The sequence below is a fragment of the Anser brachyrhynchus genome (assembly GCF_964034855.1).
Source record: "Anser brachyrhynchus genome assembly, chromosome: 16".
Lineage (NCBI taxonomy): Eukaryota > Metazoa > Chordata > Aves > Anseriformes > Anatidae > Anser > Anser brachyrhynchus.
The window spans coordinates 2051356-2069263 of record NC_137734.1 but is presented as its reverse complement, the minus strand read 5'-3'; the positions used below and the strand labels follow the sequence as shown (position 1 = coordinate 2069263).

General features: G+C 52.2%; 1 protein-coding gene across 2 annotated transcripts; it reads right to left on the bottom strand.

Annotated features, from left to right (window-relative positions):
* Positions 1 to 45: 45 nt before the first annotated feature.
* Positions 46 to 17520, bottom strand: TCEA2 (transcription elongation factor A2). Of its 2 annotated transcripts, XM_080557685.1 has the most exons (10): positions 17301 to 17516; positions 14748 to 14810; positions 13972 to 14077; positions 12452 to 12542; positions 6257 to 6390; positions 4774 to 4830; positions 3867 to 4021; positions 3392 to 3538; positions 988 to 1059; positions 46 to 358 (listed from the first exon to the last, which is right to left on the bottom strand). In XM_080557685.1, the coding sequence occupies exons 1-10, from the start codon at positions 17367 to 17369 to the stop codon at positions 350 to 352; spliced, it is 903 nt and encodes a 300-aa protein (XP_080413811.1). In that variant the 5' UTR covers positions 17370 to 17516; the 3' UTR covers positions 46 to 349. The 2 variants fall into 2 exon arrangements, with proteins under 2 accessions (XP_080413811.1, XP_080413810.1); XM_080557684.1 differs by having other exon boundaries at positions 46 to 1059; positions 17301 to 17520.
* Between the last annotated feature and the right edge of the window lie 388 nt (positions 17521 to 17908).

Sequence of the window (17908 nt, the reverse complement as noted above, 5' to 3'; positions counted from 1 at the left end):
CCACGCGGCCCCGCGTCGCGAATGCAAAGCGCTGCACACACACGGTTGAAATAAAAAGTCAGAAACTGACAAATGTTTAATATTAGTTTTGAAGAAAAAGTGACCATACTCGCTTAAGATGAGAAAATAACAGCTAAGTGTGTTTAGTGAGCTCTCCTGCCACGCCGTCAGCCCACAACAGCGGCTTTCCAGCAAGGCCCGAGCGGAGAGGCAGGCCTCCCCGCAGCTGCTCTCAGCGCGTGACAATGCAAACTCACTCGGGACACAATACACAATTGCCGTGGGAGCTGGCGTATGGAGGTTGCACTCTGATCTGCGTTTGGCTGCCGCTCTCGGGCCATGGCACATATCAGCAGAACTGCAAGAGAAGGGAGTTTAAACCCTGATTAGAAAGCCTCACTACCAAGGGGAGTTGCAGGTCATGCGCTTGCTGCCTAGAAGATAGGAATCCGGCTGACAGTTCTTGTTTCGGAAGCTGGCAAGGGCTTGGGGATTGTGCGGAGGCAGGGCTCAGCCCCTGCAGCAGGGGCTAAACAGAGCTCCCATTCGAATCTCTCAGCTGTGGCTCTGGCACTTTGTAGTGGTGCCAACTCCGCTCACCATCAACGGGGAGATTTCTGCTCACATCCAAGCTCTGCACACAGTATAAAAGAGCATTTTTTTTTTTTTTTTAAATCCTACACGATGTCATCACCACCATCTCTTGGGTGGCAGAGGGAGCGAGAAAAGCACTGTGAAGTTGGTCATGGCAGCAGCGGGGATGTGAGGAAGGAGATGGGGAATGTGGAAGTGAGACATGGCCCCAGCTGGTCTGCAGAGATGGGATGAACCCAGGAGCTCTTGCCTCTGTGCTGGGAGGAAAGATCACTCGCTAGAGCCAGTCAGCGTTTGGCAAGCACCTCTGAGGACAGCAGCTAAGCATCTGCAGCATCGTGGGTACAGCTACCCTAACACCCCTCAGTGCCAGTAATATCCTTGGTGTGCTACCTTCCAGCGATTCCCACACTCGTTGCACACGACGAAGGTGGTCATGGGCTCGTCGGAGCTGCGGGTCTGCACCTGGGGAGGACACAAGGGAAACGAGAGCTGAGCACCGCATGTGGCCTCAGTGCGGGGCTCACAAAGCGGCTCCTCGTCCCTCTAGCCACCGAGGATTTATGCTGGCCATCTGGTCACATTGTCAGAAATCATCTGGACACCAAGGCCTGGGAGAGCACGAGGAGCCTCCCTGCAAAATGAATCTGGTTATTGTTTCACACACAAATTTACACATATACACACATGGTCTCCGACTCTTCGGAGAATTCCCAATCCTGCAGCTAAGCCAAGCTTCCCATTCTATTGGAAATGCCTGTATAAATTACAACCTATTAAGCCAGTGTCATCGACAGCTGCCTGCCAGCGTGCCCAGGGTACAGCGGGTACAGACCAGAGCCGTTTGAACATCTGGTGCTGAAAGGCCACTGGTAGGAACCGGAGGGCTGCCCCACCAGGCACAAAAACGCGCCCGTGAAGGGCACCGGCACACACACCTACAGCAGAGAAACTGCTGCCCTGGCCTGGAGCATCCTCAAGGACCTCACTGCTGCCAGAGCCCGACATCTCCTCAAAGAATCGCACAACGGGGCAGCTCGGGCTCTGATCTCTAGCCCTACGCTATCTGAGCAACTCGTCTGGGGCAGCAACTTCCCTCCTGAGCCCTGTGCTGCCCGCTCTTTGTGGGTGGCTCTGGCGGTGCACGTCCCCACAGCCGGACCCTCCCCGTGCTGCGCCCCGAGCGGGGATGGACGCAGCTGGCTGGGAGACTGCAAAGCCCTCAGCCCATCAAGCACACGCTCCACAGGAACACATAAAAAAGCACTCAAGCCATTCCCGTTTACAGACCCAGTCCTCTGTCCTGGCCTCCCAGAAACGTACTCTGGGTTACCAGGTTCTGCACATTTCTCGTCTGGTTTGTGTTTGAGCCATTAAGGAACTCCGATATTTAACCCAGATGTGACGGCTGCCTCTGGCTGGCTCTCGCCAGAAACACATGGTTTGCTAAAAATCAGATTTTCATGGCATTTGAGTACCACAAGACACCAGGTCTGGACTCAAAATACTGGCACTCCCTGCGCGAATCAGACAGCAGAACTATGCCGAGTGTAATTATGGTGATCTACATGTGTAATTACCCAGTGTGCAAGAGCCATAGCATTTGCATGATGCAAACTAAACATGTTTTGCAAGCACGCTGGATAGCTAAATTCTGTAATTCTCACCCGATGTTACTGCCTGGCTCTGAACGCTTTCACAAATGCCAGTTCACCTACTTGAAATGTAGAACATGTCAGTACCGGTGATTGTTTCTTCTCGGGAAAACTAATACAAAAAAGGCATTTTTTTCTTCCGATATTTCTGCTGAGAAGATGCTGTCGGGACCTGCCCCGGCTCTGAGCAGTCGGACTCCAGCCCACTACAAGCAAAGCTCGGGGCCCACGTGCTGCCGAGGCGAGCAGCACAGCTCAGGCAGGGACTTACTGGGACGCGTTCCGGGATGCAAGACGAAGGAAAACCCCCGGTCAGCCGCCTGGCTCTCCTCTGTGTTTGCACATCGCATCCAAGCACACCAAGGGGTTTCACTCGGCGCTTGCACGCGCATTTTGGGCGCACCCACTCGGCAAATGCAGTAGCAATCGCGTGGTTGCTGGTGCATTTTTGGGGATCTGCACATTCTGCAACACTGACTCACAGCAAAGGCACATTTATCTCCAGATGCCTGGCACGAACACGGGAACTAAAACGCACTGGCAGTGTGCAAGGCTTCCAGCAGCTGTCCCGCAAGGGGAAGGAATCGCCGCTGCCTGCTCACACCAGATTCATTTGTTCCTTATTGATATTTCACCTGTTTCGTGTTTTATTTTAAATAAGTTGGGATCTGTCCAGCCGCAGCTTATCTACGTTCCTGATTTGCACTTTTAATACCCTCAACGTGCCTGCCTCAGTTTCTGCAGTCTCTCTCCTCTACGCTACCCACTCCTTCCTTCTCTGAACCCTCACATTCCCAGCACCTGCTTTCAACGTGCAGCTCTCCCAGGCTGCTCAGCAAGCAGCACGACATGCTCTTGAAACCTTCCTTGGTGCTGCACAAATCCCTGCTCTTCCAGATGCAAAGCAGCATTTGCACGAATGACCAAAGAAAGTTACACAAGCTCCAACGAAAGATGTATGCAAAAGCATCAGCACTGTATTTTAGAGGGCCCCAAGCATGCAAAAAGCTTCTCTCTATCAGCAGCAAAATTTCTGCCATGCTGCATGGCCTGTCCAGGAGCAGTAAGAGCTCAGGACTGTGACAGATCTTGTCCCGTGCAGACATCAGTGCTGTGGAGGCTGTAGGAGCAGGAAGACTAACCTGGGTGTAGGTGCAGTTCTTCTTCTTGCACTTCCCACAGGTGAAGAGGTCAGTCTGCGTCCCTCCTGTCTTGGCCATCTGATGCTCCCGAATTGCTTCTTTCGTCATGGCTTTCCTGATCTCTTTCAGCTCGTTACTGGCCATTTCCTTTCAAAAAAGGAATAAAATCACATCCGTCCAGTTTTACCACCACACCCGCCGCAGTGGAAAGAACCAAGGGGACAGAAGGGCCTAACAGATGGGTGTTAAGACAGAAAGCCTTTCGGTTTTGGTTACTGGCCCACCCCTGTGACGAGCTGACACCCCAACAGACTGCTCTCCACGTTGCAATCCCCGCGGCTAGTTTCCTCCCCGTGCACTCGGGCAGCAGCTGCTGAGAAATCTGCAGTCCTGGCGCGCAGACCAGCCACTTGCTTCAAGCTCATTCATACGACACGTTCCCCGTCCGAAACCAACCCTGCTCGGGCTTCCTCACCTCCGAGGTCATCACTGCAATCTGCTCAGGGGTAATCGCCCCGCACAGCACGTTCTTTTTCAGCTCAGGATTTTTGGAGTCCTTCAGATTGGAGATGCGGCTCCTCACGCGGTTTTTGTACTTCATGTCGGTGTTCTTGATGTCTTGGTATATGCGTACGCGGCAGTCAAGGACTTTCCAGCCAACCCAGAAGCCTCCAACCACACCCTACACCTACAGGGAGCGTTACTGCTGCCAGGACACAGACGATGGTGCTGGAAGCAAAAGACAGTCTCTGCTCTGGGAAATTAACACTGTATTTGAGAACAGACTTACGTGATCCCGGAGACCAGGGGCTTTTACACTGTGCTAGAAATAATCTTTATTTTTAGTTAGGCTCCGGTTCTTCAACCTGCTCTTCCTCGCAGCAAGGCAGGCACAAAATGCTCCAGAGAGAGCCAAGCTGCACCCCACAGCCACCACGCCAAGGCAAGCTCCACAATTATCACAACCTACACCCAGCTCCACACTTGCTGCTCTGTCTTCCCCCTTTCTTTTACGCCCTATGAGCACACTGCTCCCAAGAGCGAGGCTCAGGACAGCTTTGGAAGCAGAGCTGGGAGCAGGAAATAGTATTTTGACAGGAAGGGGAACTTGGGACGTACAAGCCCACGATGGTGTGAACAGGAAGGAAATCTCTGTCTCAGTCACACCAGCAAGGGCTCTGCCCGGAGCTCCCAGCACTGCTGGTGGCTCCTGCGTGCCCCAGGACACAGCCAAGCAGAGCCGGAACCTGACAGCCCCGACGAGCAGAGCTGCATCAGAACCTTTACACAAAGCCAGCCTGCCCCGTTTCTCCTCTCGGCTCGTTCAATTCATGGCCTGGAGACGTGCAGGCCCTTGAGGAAGCCCAGTACGGCAAGGATATATTCTTCAATCTGGGCTGCTATGTGCTCGCAGTCAGCGCCAATGGCAACGTAGTCATCTGTAAGACAAGAGGAACAGAAGGTCAAGGTTTTCCAACCAGGCATGGGGCCCCTGGGCTCAGCATTTCTGAGACAAAAATCTAGATAGCTCGCTAATTTGATTTACGTGCTCTTTCCATCAAATGGCATCGTGGCCTTTGCTCTAGGTACCCTCCGACCCTTTTGAAAAGAGCAGTGATGAAAAGAAGCAAATCCAGCCAGTTTGTGCCCTCCGCCTCTCTACCAGGACTACACAAAGCTAACAGGAACCTGCCCCACAGAAAGAGTTTTCCCATATCCAATGTATTTTTGCCATAGTTGCAACCAACCGGGAAGGAATTGATTCTCCTCAGATATTGGTGTCAACGAGAAGTAGCTCCGCTCAGACCAAATCTGACAGAGCCTGACAGGCAGCATCGAAACCAAGCCTTCGTTTTTCTTCTCAGCTCAGGGTTCCATCTGCCCTTTTCTTTCACATGCTGCTTCTTGCCAATTAAACAGCACCAGAGTGCAAAAACTGTTATGAGCTGGGACACTGGGTATGGTAACAACCACCACCGAGCACAGGAAAGCAGTGCAGAACCGGGCTGAGCTTAGCAGCAGACTTGAGGGCACTACTTCCCAGGCTTCCTACGGAAAGGGTTTTTCTAGGAGTTACACAGAGCACTTAATGCAGCATATACAAACACGCACGCAGAGGAAGGCTAGGAAGAACGACTCTGTGAACTTCTCCATCTGCTGTCTACGTTCCCTGGCTTCAAATTAACAAAACTCTGCAGTGCTCAGGCAGATCCCCCTTTTCCAAAAGGATCTGCAGCTCGGACTCGAGCACGTGTTCAGCTCGAGGTGTTCAAAATCTGACCGTCAGAGATGCTGAGCACCTGCAGCTGCCTGTTTTAGATGGCACAGCACGAGTGCAAGCAGAACCTATTCCATCCCAGATCCACAGAGGACCCCAGTATTTAAGCAGCTCCAGTCTGCGCGGGCAGGGGGAATCTAAGTGCAGGAGGCGACTGGCACGAGCACCATTACCGACAAATTCCGTACAGTGAGTTACGGCTTCGCTTTGTGCCCCAGGGGTAAGCAGAGATGACAGCTTCACTCTACAGCAATCAGGCAAGACTGAGACCTGGAAAGGGAAGCAAACACCTGCACACCTGGAGATCAAACTTCTGGCCAGACCCGCCCACCGCAGGCTGCGGAACAGAAGACCATACATGACCCCATGTTCTTAATTACCATGCCTCTGGCACGAGCCAGGTCCGTATCCACGTATCTACAGATGCTGTGGTGCCAGCCGGCCTAACAAAAGGGTGACGGGGGGCTAAACCAAACAGTGCCGAACTTGGCACTGACCTACATGCAGAGGTCTCTGGCAGAACGCACCGGGAGCTGTGAAATATTTTAAGTATTTTAAGCAACGCGGGGTTTCCCCCCAGCACTCACCATCAGCCTGTAGAGCTGTCGTCAGCATCTCTCTGCATTTGTTGCGGACAGCATCGCAGGTGACGGGCGCCGGAGGGAAGGTGGTGATTTTGGGAGTGGTCGGGGTCTTCGGAGGCTCCTGCCTTTTGTTGGAGCTGAAAGAGAAACTTCACCTGTCAGAATGCCTCAGCTCGGGTCACCGAGGGCAGAGAAGGGACCAGCAGGCATGTGGCCAAGCATCCTGTTAATTACAACCCAAAACCAGTCTGAGAAAAACAGTGCAGATGCGTGCCCCAAACCAGCACGTAGCGCAAGACAGCAGCCAGTGCCATCAAACCAGACACGAGCTCTCCTGTGGAATCTGCTGGCTGTGACTGGGGGTTTAATCCACGAAGCAGGCCTGCTGACCAATTCCTGTTATTGAACGCGGACCACGTCTGCCAGACCACTGGGCATCAAGTGAAAACATTATGAAGCCATCGGACACCATCGGTAAATCAAACGGGCTCGGGACTCCTGAGAGCATCAGCACGCCCTCAGTCGGACCGCAGCTCCCAGATCACGGTGCCGAATTCCTCTCTTGCTTTGCAGGACCCCGTTCTTAAATGCTTTCAGCAGAAAGCAAGCAGACGCCACCCTAAGGTTAATCTCAGCAGGTACCAGAATTGGTTCCTCATCTCGCATCCTTCGCTTTTAATGTCAGCAGCAGGAAGAAGAGAACAAACACCCCGGCTCTCTCTAAGCACCAAGAAGGGCAGCACGCTGCCTTCGGGGCAGAAATCGGAGAAGCCTACCCCAGCCTCTCCAGAACAAGGGGCTTCTGTGCAAAGGGAAACAAAGCTAACGGCTTCTTCAGCTCTGATACACCGAAAGAAACGCAGCAAAACACATAAGGGGATCTTCCTTTCTCCTGTGATCTGGCAAGACTCTGACTGCTCATCTCACAGAGGAGCACCCCTACACAACCACAAGCAGCTCACGCAGGTGCCAGGCTAACACGGGACTAACAAATATTACTTCCCCTGCAAAAAGAACTTCATTTTCTGCCTGCAAGCACTTGTAGGCACAGGCAGGGGAACGCAAACCTTGCCTGCTGTGACTGCATCGCTCGGGTCACCTGCCAGGAGAGACAGAGGGCACACAGCCACCGCGTGATGCCGCAGGTTGGTGCAGCACAGGCCCAGGTTGGCATGCCAGAGGAGTAATTTCACCGAGCAGTTCAGCCTGGTGAATACCCACGATGCTGAAACATCCTGCCCGTAAAAGCCTAACATCTGCACATCGGGTTAGTTAGCCCTGCAATTGCTGCAGATAAAAAAAAAAATCTGGGCTGTTATGATTCCCAGATGATTTTATGGAGCTTTCCTTCCCCCCCCACCCCTAAATCTAGGCAGTAGAACAGCCAATTTTTCAGCTGAGATTACTCTGACTTTGGTGTTCGGGCCATAAAATGCACATTATTTATTGCCAACGTCTGGGTAACATCAATGCAGCAAGAGACAAACAGGGAGAAAAAGAAAGAAGCCCTGGTATTTCTTTCACCCATGCCATAGTGGCAGCATCTCGAGAGACAAGTGGCTTTACAGCTGCTGTGAAGCTGGGGCACCGCCTCCAAGTTTTTGCCATCAAAAATAAATCTCTCATGAGCAGGGACTTCCACTGCACTGTCCCAGAAGGGATTAGCTAGCCCGCAGCAGAGCAGTGCTAAGCTGGAAGCCTTCTGAATCCGCAGGTGTACGAAGCGAGCCAGACAACTTCAGGGACTCGGCCCAGGAGCCCCGGCTGCTGCCAAGTTCAAATCCAGGCTGGCTCCGGGGTGCCTCAAAGCCCTCAGATCATCGTTAGCACTACCGGATTGTCACAGCTCAAAACCTCCTCGGGCCCTTTGCAGGAGCATTCAGCAGTGCACCCTCAGCCAATTGCTCAGGTCAGGGCACAGCTGGAAGATTGATTTCTTGCTCAGATGAAATAGAAGGACTCCAAGGGAGATTACATTGTGGGCTTACTGCATTTCTCTTTGCCCAGCAGCTGAAGAAGGCTTGTTGATCATCCAGTTTTACTGGTCAGCACTGCATGAGGCTATTGAACAGATTTCCTGGGGTGTCCAAAAAGCTAAAAACATTCGACAGGATTTACATCGCACGTATTACAAAAAAAAAAAAGTAAACTTAGCTTGCAAATAATCAATTAGATGCTGATCTCGTCTGGATCGTACAAATTGCTGCCAGGTACTTTTGTGCCTAGGGAACTACGCACAGCTCACGGCTGGCGGTGTGCACACGGGGGTGAACGCAGCAAATCCTACACAGCTCGGGAAGACTCATCCGAAAACGATGGCTGATCTCGTACAAAATAGCTGGGAAAAATGAAACTTCCCGAGGGAAGAGGCAAAAAGCCTAGAAAACACCTCCAACAAAAGGAAACGCTGAAAGGATTAGAGTGGTTTACAGCAGGGAAGACTCTGAGGAGACAAGTGCTGAAATGCTTGAAGGCTTGTTCCAAAGGAGGAGCGCAGGAAAAACCCTCTGCATCCGTAAAAATTTAACAAGAAGCAAAGGTCTTAAGCAAGATGGGTTTTGATCAAGAGTAAGTTTCAAACTGTAAAGGTGAGTTATGAATGAGAAGAGCCTGCCAAAGGCAACTCTGGAAATACCTTACCCGGATGATTTTTTGGGACTGTCAAAAAAAAAAAAACCACAAAAAAACAGCTTAGAAAAAGTGCTGCTGGGAGCAGCTTGGGCAGAGATCGCGTTGTCCTAGGAAGGGGTGGCAGAAGAAACTTTCCCGAGAGCTCTTCCAGCTTTAAGTTTGTCCCATTTTCCAGGCAGTGACACGAAGGTCTCCCAGAGTAAAATACTGGTGTGAACTCTTGTAACTGTCAGAAGTAATACGGGGTGAAGGTCAATGAATGCTTAAAAAAAAGCAGCGATAACCAGCCAGCACTCTGACATGCAGGAAAATAAAGCCAGGATACTAAGTTTCGACACTTAAAAGTCAGGTTTTTTAACCACTCTTTACACAGGTACAACTTGACTTTCAGGAAGGTTCCATCTGCAACTGCTACTGACTTAAATATTCCATATTGATTTAAATATTAAATGTTTATTCCCTGAAGGAGGAAAAAAAAGCTAGACCAGTTGCATGGTTATTCCACTTCTGTTAGCTGATGAGTAAAGGAATTTGCCTCCATGCCCATACATGCCCCGAGATGACAAGCGATCACTCATGAATTAGATGAAAGACTCCTGAGACATGCCAACAACTGTACTGAAAGTTATTTATTAAGTTTCAGAAGTTAGTTTATTATTAGAATCGCTGGGAAATAGACCTCAAACACACCTAGAAGACTTATTTCAGGAAATCCTTGTGGTTCACACTGTTCCTGTTCGACAAGAGAGGGAGCTTGTAAATCTATCCAGACAACAAAAGATTACACACACACCAAAAAAAATAAAAAATAAAAATGCTGGAACAAAATGGTGGCAGAGCGAGAGCCATGGATACAAACAGAACTCAGCGCTGCACTAGAAGAAAATCTCACCGAAGAGCTGAATTCAGGCCACGGATCCAAAACCGCCTAATAAAACCTTCAGAGAACGTTGGAAAAGGAAAAGTTCCTGCTGTCAGGCACAGAGACATTAGACACAGCCCATTAAAACGGGCTACGCTAATGGTCTAAACTACTAGAGCCCCACGGGTTACGCTTTGCATTACACTAGTGCAGCAGATAATTTTACAGGTGCCAGCTCCGCACTGGTGGGTTCGGAGCCTCCAGGTCTAGCAGCGCCAGCCCCTACAGAGGGATTTCTGCATCTGTGCTCCAGAAAGCAAAGACAAATTTCAGGCCAAGAGCTATTCGAGTTTCTCCTCCCCGACAGAAGGGGAAGGCCCAGCCAAAATCTATCAGACTCAGCGGCTGTAGGATCTGAATGCAAACTGATTTCGTTGCTGTCTCGACGGCAGCCTCAGCTGAACCAGCAAGCATCCCCCGAGCAGCCGGTCAGACCCCTCCCCATCATAGCCTGCACTTTAAAGCAAAGCCAAAAAGCTTTGCTGCTAATATATATATATTTTTTTTCCAAGGCAGATTAGCAGTTCATTTTGCAGCACTGGAGAATAACCACTTTGGGCTGTGAAGAGAGCCTGGCTCAGCCTAGCACCAGGACTGGCCCCTTCCGCTGGATCCGTACTAAGTTACTCCCTTTGCTGCTGTTTATCCTTCATGACCAAGGGGATGCTCTGCCACTCAGAAGATGCTGGAGGATGAATATGTAGAAAGCACCACGGGAAAAACTGCAGCAGCTGCAGCACACCCTCGAGGCACAGCGGAAGGGTAGCAGCGCAAGCCATAAAGCTTGTTGCTTCCACCCCGCAGCCCCCAGGCTGTCTGCCTAAGAAAAGAGTGGGGCTTTTGCCTCTCTGCCTACAGCCAGGATCCCGTTGAGTAAAATTACTTCAGGCCTCCCAGCAGACCCACCTCATTTTGCCTGTGATGCGTCTGCTGCCACTGCACCCGGGGGATGCACCACGCTTCCTTCCTTCCCTCCCAGCTCCGCACTCCCCGGGGTCAATCTTGCGAAGGTTAAATCGGGAGCTTCCCTTTCTCTTTGAAGCGCACTACTGCTTCCTGGCTCGAGCACTACCAGCCAAGTTTGTAACGCTTGCCCTTTCCTTTCCCCAGCAGGAGCAGCTCACAAGTGCTTCCACTCCAGCTTCTGGCCTTAGCTGGAGGGAAAGCTGCCTCCCCTTCCCAGTAAGGACAGGCTCAACTGCTCTCACCCCAGCAACTGACTCGGTTTTCACCCTGGTTACTCACACAACAGATCTTTCCTGCCTGCACCCTGGGGAAGGGAGCGCTAGTCTGCAATTTTATGGGATGTAAGGATCATAAAGAGAAGGGATTTGCATCACAAAGCTGGTGGCACTGCTCAGGCTAATTAGCTTACAAAGCAACCCCTTCTCAGCTATCACTGGCTGCTTTGTGGCCTCCAAGCCTTGCGTCCTCTCAACAGGAGGAGAGGAAACAGCATCTAAGAAATCCCATCCTGCTGCTCTTATATCAGTACTGCCACTGGACGCATTACGCACACAGAACTGAACAGCTCCTGCTCTCACGTTGCGCTGCGTCATTACAAGGCTCGGTTCTTCCAGCTGTGAAGTCTCCTTTATTAAAACGCTCGTTGCAACACCTCGCAAATCCCTTTCCACATTTTACAGAGGTGAGGTAGCCAAAGAGGCACGTAAATTAAATTTTCATAGCTCAGCATCAGTAGCTTTCTCCGTCACCTGCCCCGTGCAGAGCTGTGAAGGGTGAGAAGGCTCACACCGAAACAACAAGCCTTGGGAGGTGTGAGCAAAAAAGCAGAGGAGGATCGAAGCACAGAGTGACAAGAAAGCGACCAGCAGGGGACAGGCTGCAGACATGGAAGTCTGCAAACCAGAAACTACAGCCTTAATACTCTAAATCTTCTGGCAAACTTAGGAAGCTAGCTAAATCTTTAAGTGCCAAACCTACGAAGGACCCACCCTCCTGGGATCTGAGGCTGAGGGAAGCCTCTTGCCTCTGGAAGAGGTCCAGGACAAAGGTTTAAATCGCATTCGCCCTCTCCCCTTTGATCACACTGCCTCCACTCAAGAGCTTAGCATGTACAGGACAGTGGGAAGGGGATGCAACACTCAGCGCGTGGCAAGGAACGAGCATGCAGCAGACCTGCAAGAGGGGTGGACACCAGTCCCGAGTGAAAAGAGGACTTCTGCTGGGACTTGCTGAGAAGAGGACAAAGAAATGGAAGTTTTACAATAGCGATGTATGAGTCAGTCCCATCCATCACTTGATATTGCAAAGGCCAAAAACAGCCTTCATGCTAAAGAGCTCCAAGTTAGAAACAGGCAAAAAAAATGTAAAAATGCAACAAAAATGTTTTATTAATAAAAAATAAACATAAAACAATAGAAAACCAAAAAGTCATGAATAAAAGCAAAAAAATCACCAAAGCCACCATCTTTTCTGATGTTTATTTCTGCATTACAGTTCAGTTTATTAAAAACACCATGCAGCTCACCCCTGAAGCAGCCTAGACTCCTGGTGCTTCTCACCAGGAATTTGAACACACAAAATCCCCAGCTCAGACACTTAGAAGTAAAAATTAATGTAAGATGGCAGCAGAAAATTCAGGTTAGGTAACGGTATCATCTTTGGCTAAAGGGAAGCTTTACCTTTGGTCTTTTGAATTACCGGTGTCCTTTGAGGAAGAAGTTGGCAAGGACAGGCTTTTCTTTTTCTCCTCACTTTTCTCCTCAGAAGCATCTGTATTCAAAAGAAAGAAAAAGCAAGCTCGGATGCTGAAGGGTTCAGAACCGTTTTTTATCCCACAACCCTGCATGCACTAAACGGTGTCTTAAGACCACAGATTTGGCCTGACGTAAATTATTAATCTACAAAAAGAATCAGGAGCAGGCCTTCAGGGCCTCCCGTGCTTTCCGACAGACCTTTTACTTGCCTCTAAGTAGAGACTAAATCAAATAAAAGCGTTCCCCATCAAACCAGAGAGCAGCGAGCAATCACCTTCCCTCCTTAAGAGATAAGCTTCCTCACAAGACGTGCCTCATCACAAAAGTTCCTTTCAGAGACCCTGGCTGCTGAGCACGTATTGGATCGAGTTCTGTAAAGCATCACTAAATGCAGCGTTTCAAGCCAACGACATCTGAAGGGCCAGTAAGGGCTAGTCCTTCTGGGAATACAATTTCTTGCATGTCTCAGGCGCTGCCGATAGCACAGCCCCGGAGAGGACTTTCACTACACCGCAGAACAAGATCGACCCAGAGGTAAACTGCCTCAGCCCAGGCAGTACGCGTCAGCCCCAGCGTGGAAAGGACAGTCCCAGACGGGAGAGGAAAACTGCTGCTAACTCATTTGGTCTGTTAAAACGGGGAGCATTTTGTCTGGTGCAGATACACTTCACTTAGCCTCAAACACTTCGTCACGTGCCTGTTACGCACTGCTGCCCAAGAAGTCAGCGTAAAGAGCGTCTGAATTTCACATGGGGCTACTTTGCCACTGGCATAGACTGGAAAATATTGCTTTGCTAGCAGGACACATGTATGGCTGTCCTTCCAAACTCAGCGCTGCCGATGCCTCAGTCTTTTATCACAAATGTAATCACTAAGACAATAACTGTAAGCCCTCTACCACTAATTTCGACATTTGGCGCTATATGAGCACAGGATTACTCAGAGAGAATTACAAGCTTCTGTTTTATCAATCACCACGAAAGCCTCCTCAGCAGAGAACAGTCAACGTGAATTTGTCTGCAAGCTGTAAAATTAAAATCCTTCCCCAACTCATCACCCAAAACGCATTCCAGCTTTTCTCTTCCTAAGCTGATGCAGAAGTTGACAGTGCACGCTGCACTAATACCACGTAGCACATAAATGGGGGTGGAGGGTTCAGAGTACGGATATTGTTTCTACAACCAATGCTACTAATTATTGTATGATCAGGTACACGGTAAGAGTAGCCCTAAGCTTTCAATGCTCTTTCCAGGAAAAGCTAGCCGTTGGGTTGACAACAGGAATGCAATCTAGAGCTATGCATGGCTGTAGGTGAAACTGAAAAGACAGTGCAATTTTAAAGGCTGAATTGCTAGAATGTTCCATGTAAATCGATCCATAAGTTCTCCTGAGAAACACAGCGCCTCTGCAAGTTGAATCTGACAGGAACACGATGATTTTCTTACCGAGAAGTTTTTTCCAAGACTTGATGAGCGATTTGGCAAGCGCTATCACTTCTTCATCTGTGCTCTGCTTTCTCAGTGCATTTACTGACATGCCGATGCGGGTGGACTGCAAGTGAACATTCAGATGAATCATTCAAGAACAGATTCGTTATTTGTTACTAACTGAAATCAGAAATAACCATAACATAGTCAAAGCAACGACTGAGATATGTAGCATCCGAGCACTTCCAGAGTGATTAGATACTTACAGCTCTGGAAGAACAAGATGACTGACCCTGGCTTGCTAAAATTGATCCCAAGCTAAGCATCCAAGCTAGGCATCACTCACAAATGCCTCCTCTACACACCTGGAAGTAGCATTCTAGTTTAGAGTGAAAAAATCCCAGATGCATATCTTAATCTCTGAATTGTTATTCTCTTCACGCCTCCCCAGTGTCCTGAATATCACCATCACAAAGACTTAAAGAACTTCCCCGACTGCCCTTTGTGTTTGCTACTTTAATCTCATCTTCCCTTTTGGAGATCCCTGAAAGGATTTGAGCAGCTACCCGCATGTCTGACCAACTACACACAAAACTCAGGCAGCACGTTGTGGCCCAAAGCTATCCCATTGCCAGTCCAAAGCGCAGGTTCAGTACTATTTTCTAGATGTAATGCTTATTTTGATGCTTTGAGAGAGGCAAAGAGTCAGAGGAAATCTAGGAAGCCCACGTAAACAGCGTGCTGTGCTTGTCCAGAGGCAGACTTCAGCTTTGTACCCTAAGTGTGCAACTCACCTGCAGCAAGTCCAAAGTCATGGGCATACTTTTCAGTTCTTTCAGTAAATCCATTGCACCATCCTGGAGAGGAAGAGAGATACTGAGAATGAGTGCCTCAGGTTTTAATTAAGAAATTTAACACGATGGGAATAAATTCAGAAAGGTGAAATCAAAGCGAAACCAGAAAACCTTCCTTAAAACACCTTCAAGACTACTGAGCATCAGGCCATTACCTCTACGTGACGAGTTTGTTTTCTTTAACACCTGAAAAATACATTCTGAATCAGAGCCGTCCCCTCAGCACACACTTGGTTTGCACGAGCAATTCTACTAACAAACTATTTTGCGGGCCTAGATTAACGATATTAGTCTGCAAAAACAGTTGGGCAGAATTGCAAGAACCCACCTAAACCTCAAAGTCACGACAGAGCTGCAGGAATCTTCTTTCTACCACACGAAACTCAGCGTAACCACGTCCTAGTAGTTATATTGATAGATCACTGCCCAGCACTAGGGGTGATACCGGGAGCAAAGCCCCTCGAGCAGCAAAGCGAAGGAGCCGCTCACTCGAAACTCATCGCACGAGGCTTCCTCGCAGCAGCTCTGCATCCAGGAACCCAGATGCAGAACGTACCCAACCGGGCGATCTGTGGATCCCTAAAATTGGTAGTCAGAGACAAACGGCAGAGAACCACCAGCCAAAACTCCCCTCGGCGGCAGTTCAGCCTGGAATACGCCTGTCTCCATCCAGCTGGCTCCTTCCCCTCGTTCCCTTTCTATCAAACAAGGCTTTCCAGCGTTCACGTTTAACAGCTCGTTTCAAACACCAACCACTCCAAGCCCGTTTGCAGCACAAGACCTACAGGGCCCGGGATTGTAGCGCCACGAAGGAGCCCCACTGACAGCCAGACTGTCTTCCCCGTGCAGGAGGGCTGCTCCCAATCCACTGCAGGAAGCCAGCCAGCCACCCTACAGAGCAGAGCTGAGAACACCAAAGCAAAGGGAAAGCTGTCGGTGTGCACGCCAGCAACTCACTCCGCACAGTACCCAGAGAGGAAGGAGGCAGACTGCATTAAATCCAGCCCTTCACGCCCAAAACGACCTGGCAATTCCCGATCCCCTTATCGGAAATGGAGCCGCTTGGGCCGACGGCAGCAAACGGGGGTCCGCACAAAAACTAGAGCGACAAACGGGTTCTCCAGGCAACCGCCCTGCAGGAAGAGTTTGCAAATTAGCCGGCGGACAGTGAACACGCGGTGGCTCAGCACCAGACGAAACGCCAACCAGGAGGAAAGGTCGCACACCGCTCGTTTTAAGAAGCTGCCTCTTTCTCGGCGAAGCCATCGACAGGAGCAGACATCACGGGCTGTGTCTGAGCCCCGGCACGCGTCCCTGGGACCTTACAACAGCTACACGAGTGCCACCGCTCACCTGCTCTGCAGCCCTGCACCCAGAAACTCACCTGAGCGCAGCCGCACCCGGCGCCCTGTAACCCAAACACCACGTTCCCTAATCCCAAATCTCGGGATTTCCTGCAGGGAACGACTCAAAGAGCCCCGGGAGGGGGGGGATGCGCAAGGGTCCCCCCCCTACTCGAGGCGATGGGGAGGGAGGGCTGGGGATGCTCGCCAGGGTGCTGAGCTGGGGGTGGGCGAGACGTGGGGGTGCAACGTGGGGTTGAAGGGCTCCCACAGCCCCGCACGGGGGAGCAGGGAGCCCCCCCTCAGCAGCGGGCAGCGAACAGCACGGTGGCAGAGGTGGGGGTGAGGGGGGCACCCCCCGCAGCCAGTTTGGGGAGGGGGAACTCCATGGGAATGGGGGGGGTCCTGCACCCCCATGGTAATGGGGTAACCGGGGGGGGGTCTGCACCCCTGTGGTAATGGGGGGGTCTGATCCCCCAGGGTAATGGGGTAATTGGGGGGGGTGGTGTCTGTGCCCCTATGGTAATGGGGGGATCTGCACCCCCATGGTAATGGGGTAACTGGGGGGGGGTCCTGCACCCCCATGGTAATGGGGGGGGGGTCCTGCACCCCCATGGTAATGGGGGGGAAGGGGTCTTGTGCCCCCATGGTAATGGGGGGGGGAAGGGGTCTTGTGCCCCCATGGTAATGGGATAACAGGGGGGGTCCTGCGTCCCCAGGGTGATGGGGGGGGGTCTGCGTCCCCAGGGTGATGGGGTAACAGGGGGGGGTCCTGCACCCCCACGGTAATGTGGGGGCGGGTCTGTGCCCCCAGGGAAATGGGGGGGGGGGGCTGCGCCCCCATGGCAATGGGGTAAGGGGGGGTCTGCGCCCCAACGGTAATGGGGTAATGGGGTAACGGGGGGGGGGTCGCTGTGCCCCCACCATCATCACCGTGGGCCCCGCAGCGAAGGGAGGGCCCCCCCAAAACCGAGCGGGGGCGTGGCCGTTGGGGACGGGGGATGCCCTCAGACAACGGGGCCGGGGTGGAGGGGGGGTCCCCTCAGGACAGCCGCCCCCCGCCCCAAAACCCGCGGCGGCGGCGGGTGGGGGGGGAAGGAGGCGCCCCCCTCCCCGAGGCTGAGGGTTGGGGCCAGCCGCCGCCACTCACCGCGCTCTTCTTGGCCACCATCTTGTCCAGCCGCCGGGCGATGCGCACGATCTCCTCCTCCCCGCCCATCGCTCCGCTCCCCGCGGCGGCCGGGACCGGGGACGGGGGGACCGGGGGAGGGGGGGAGGAAGCCGGCGGCGGCGCCCCGGTGCCCACCTCAGCCCCGGTACCGCAGTCCGGAGCGGGCGGGCGGCGCGCGGGGTACGCCGGGACTTGTAGTCCTCGCGGCTCCCGCCCGCCTCTTCCCTGCTTGCGGCCGTGCGAAGGGACTACAGCTCCCAGCATGCCCCCGCAGGGCGGTGGGCGCGGGGCGCGCTGGGAGTTGTAGTCCGCCCGCTCCGCGGGCTGTGGCAGGTCCCGGAGCTGAGGGAGCCTCGCGGTGTCTCCCCCGCCGCCATTTCGGGGCTGAGCGAGCGGGCGGGGACCGAGCGCGTTTGGCTCGGGGGCGCCGCAGGCTGGGCCGGCCGCTTGGCCTGGCTCGGGTGTGGGCCCGGCCCTCAGGCGTCCCTTGGGGCTGTGGGCAACAGCTCCTCCACCGCCACCACGTCCTACACCTCCTACACCTCCATCGCCCCCTCCATCACCACGCCAGTAACGCCCGCAGCTGA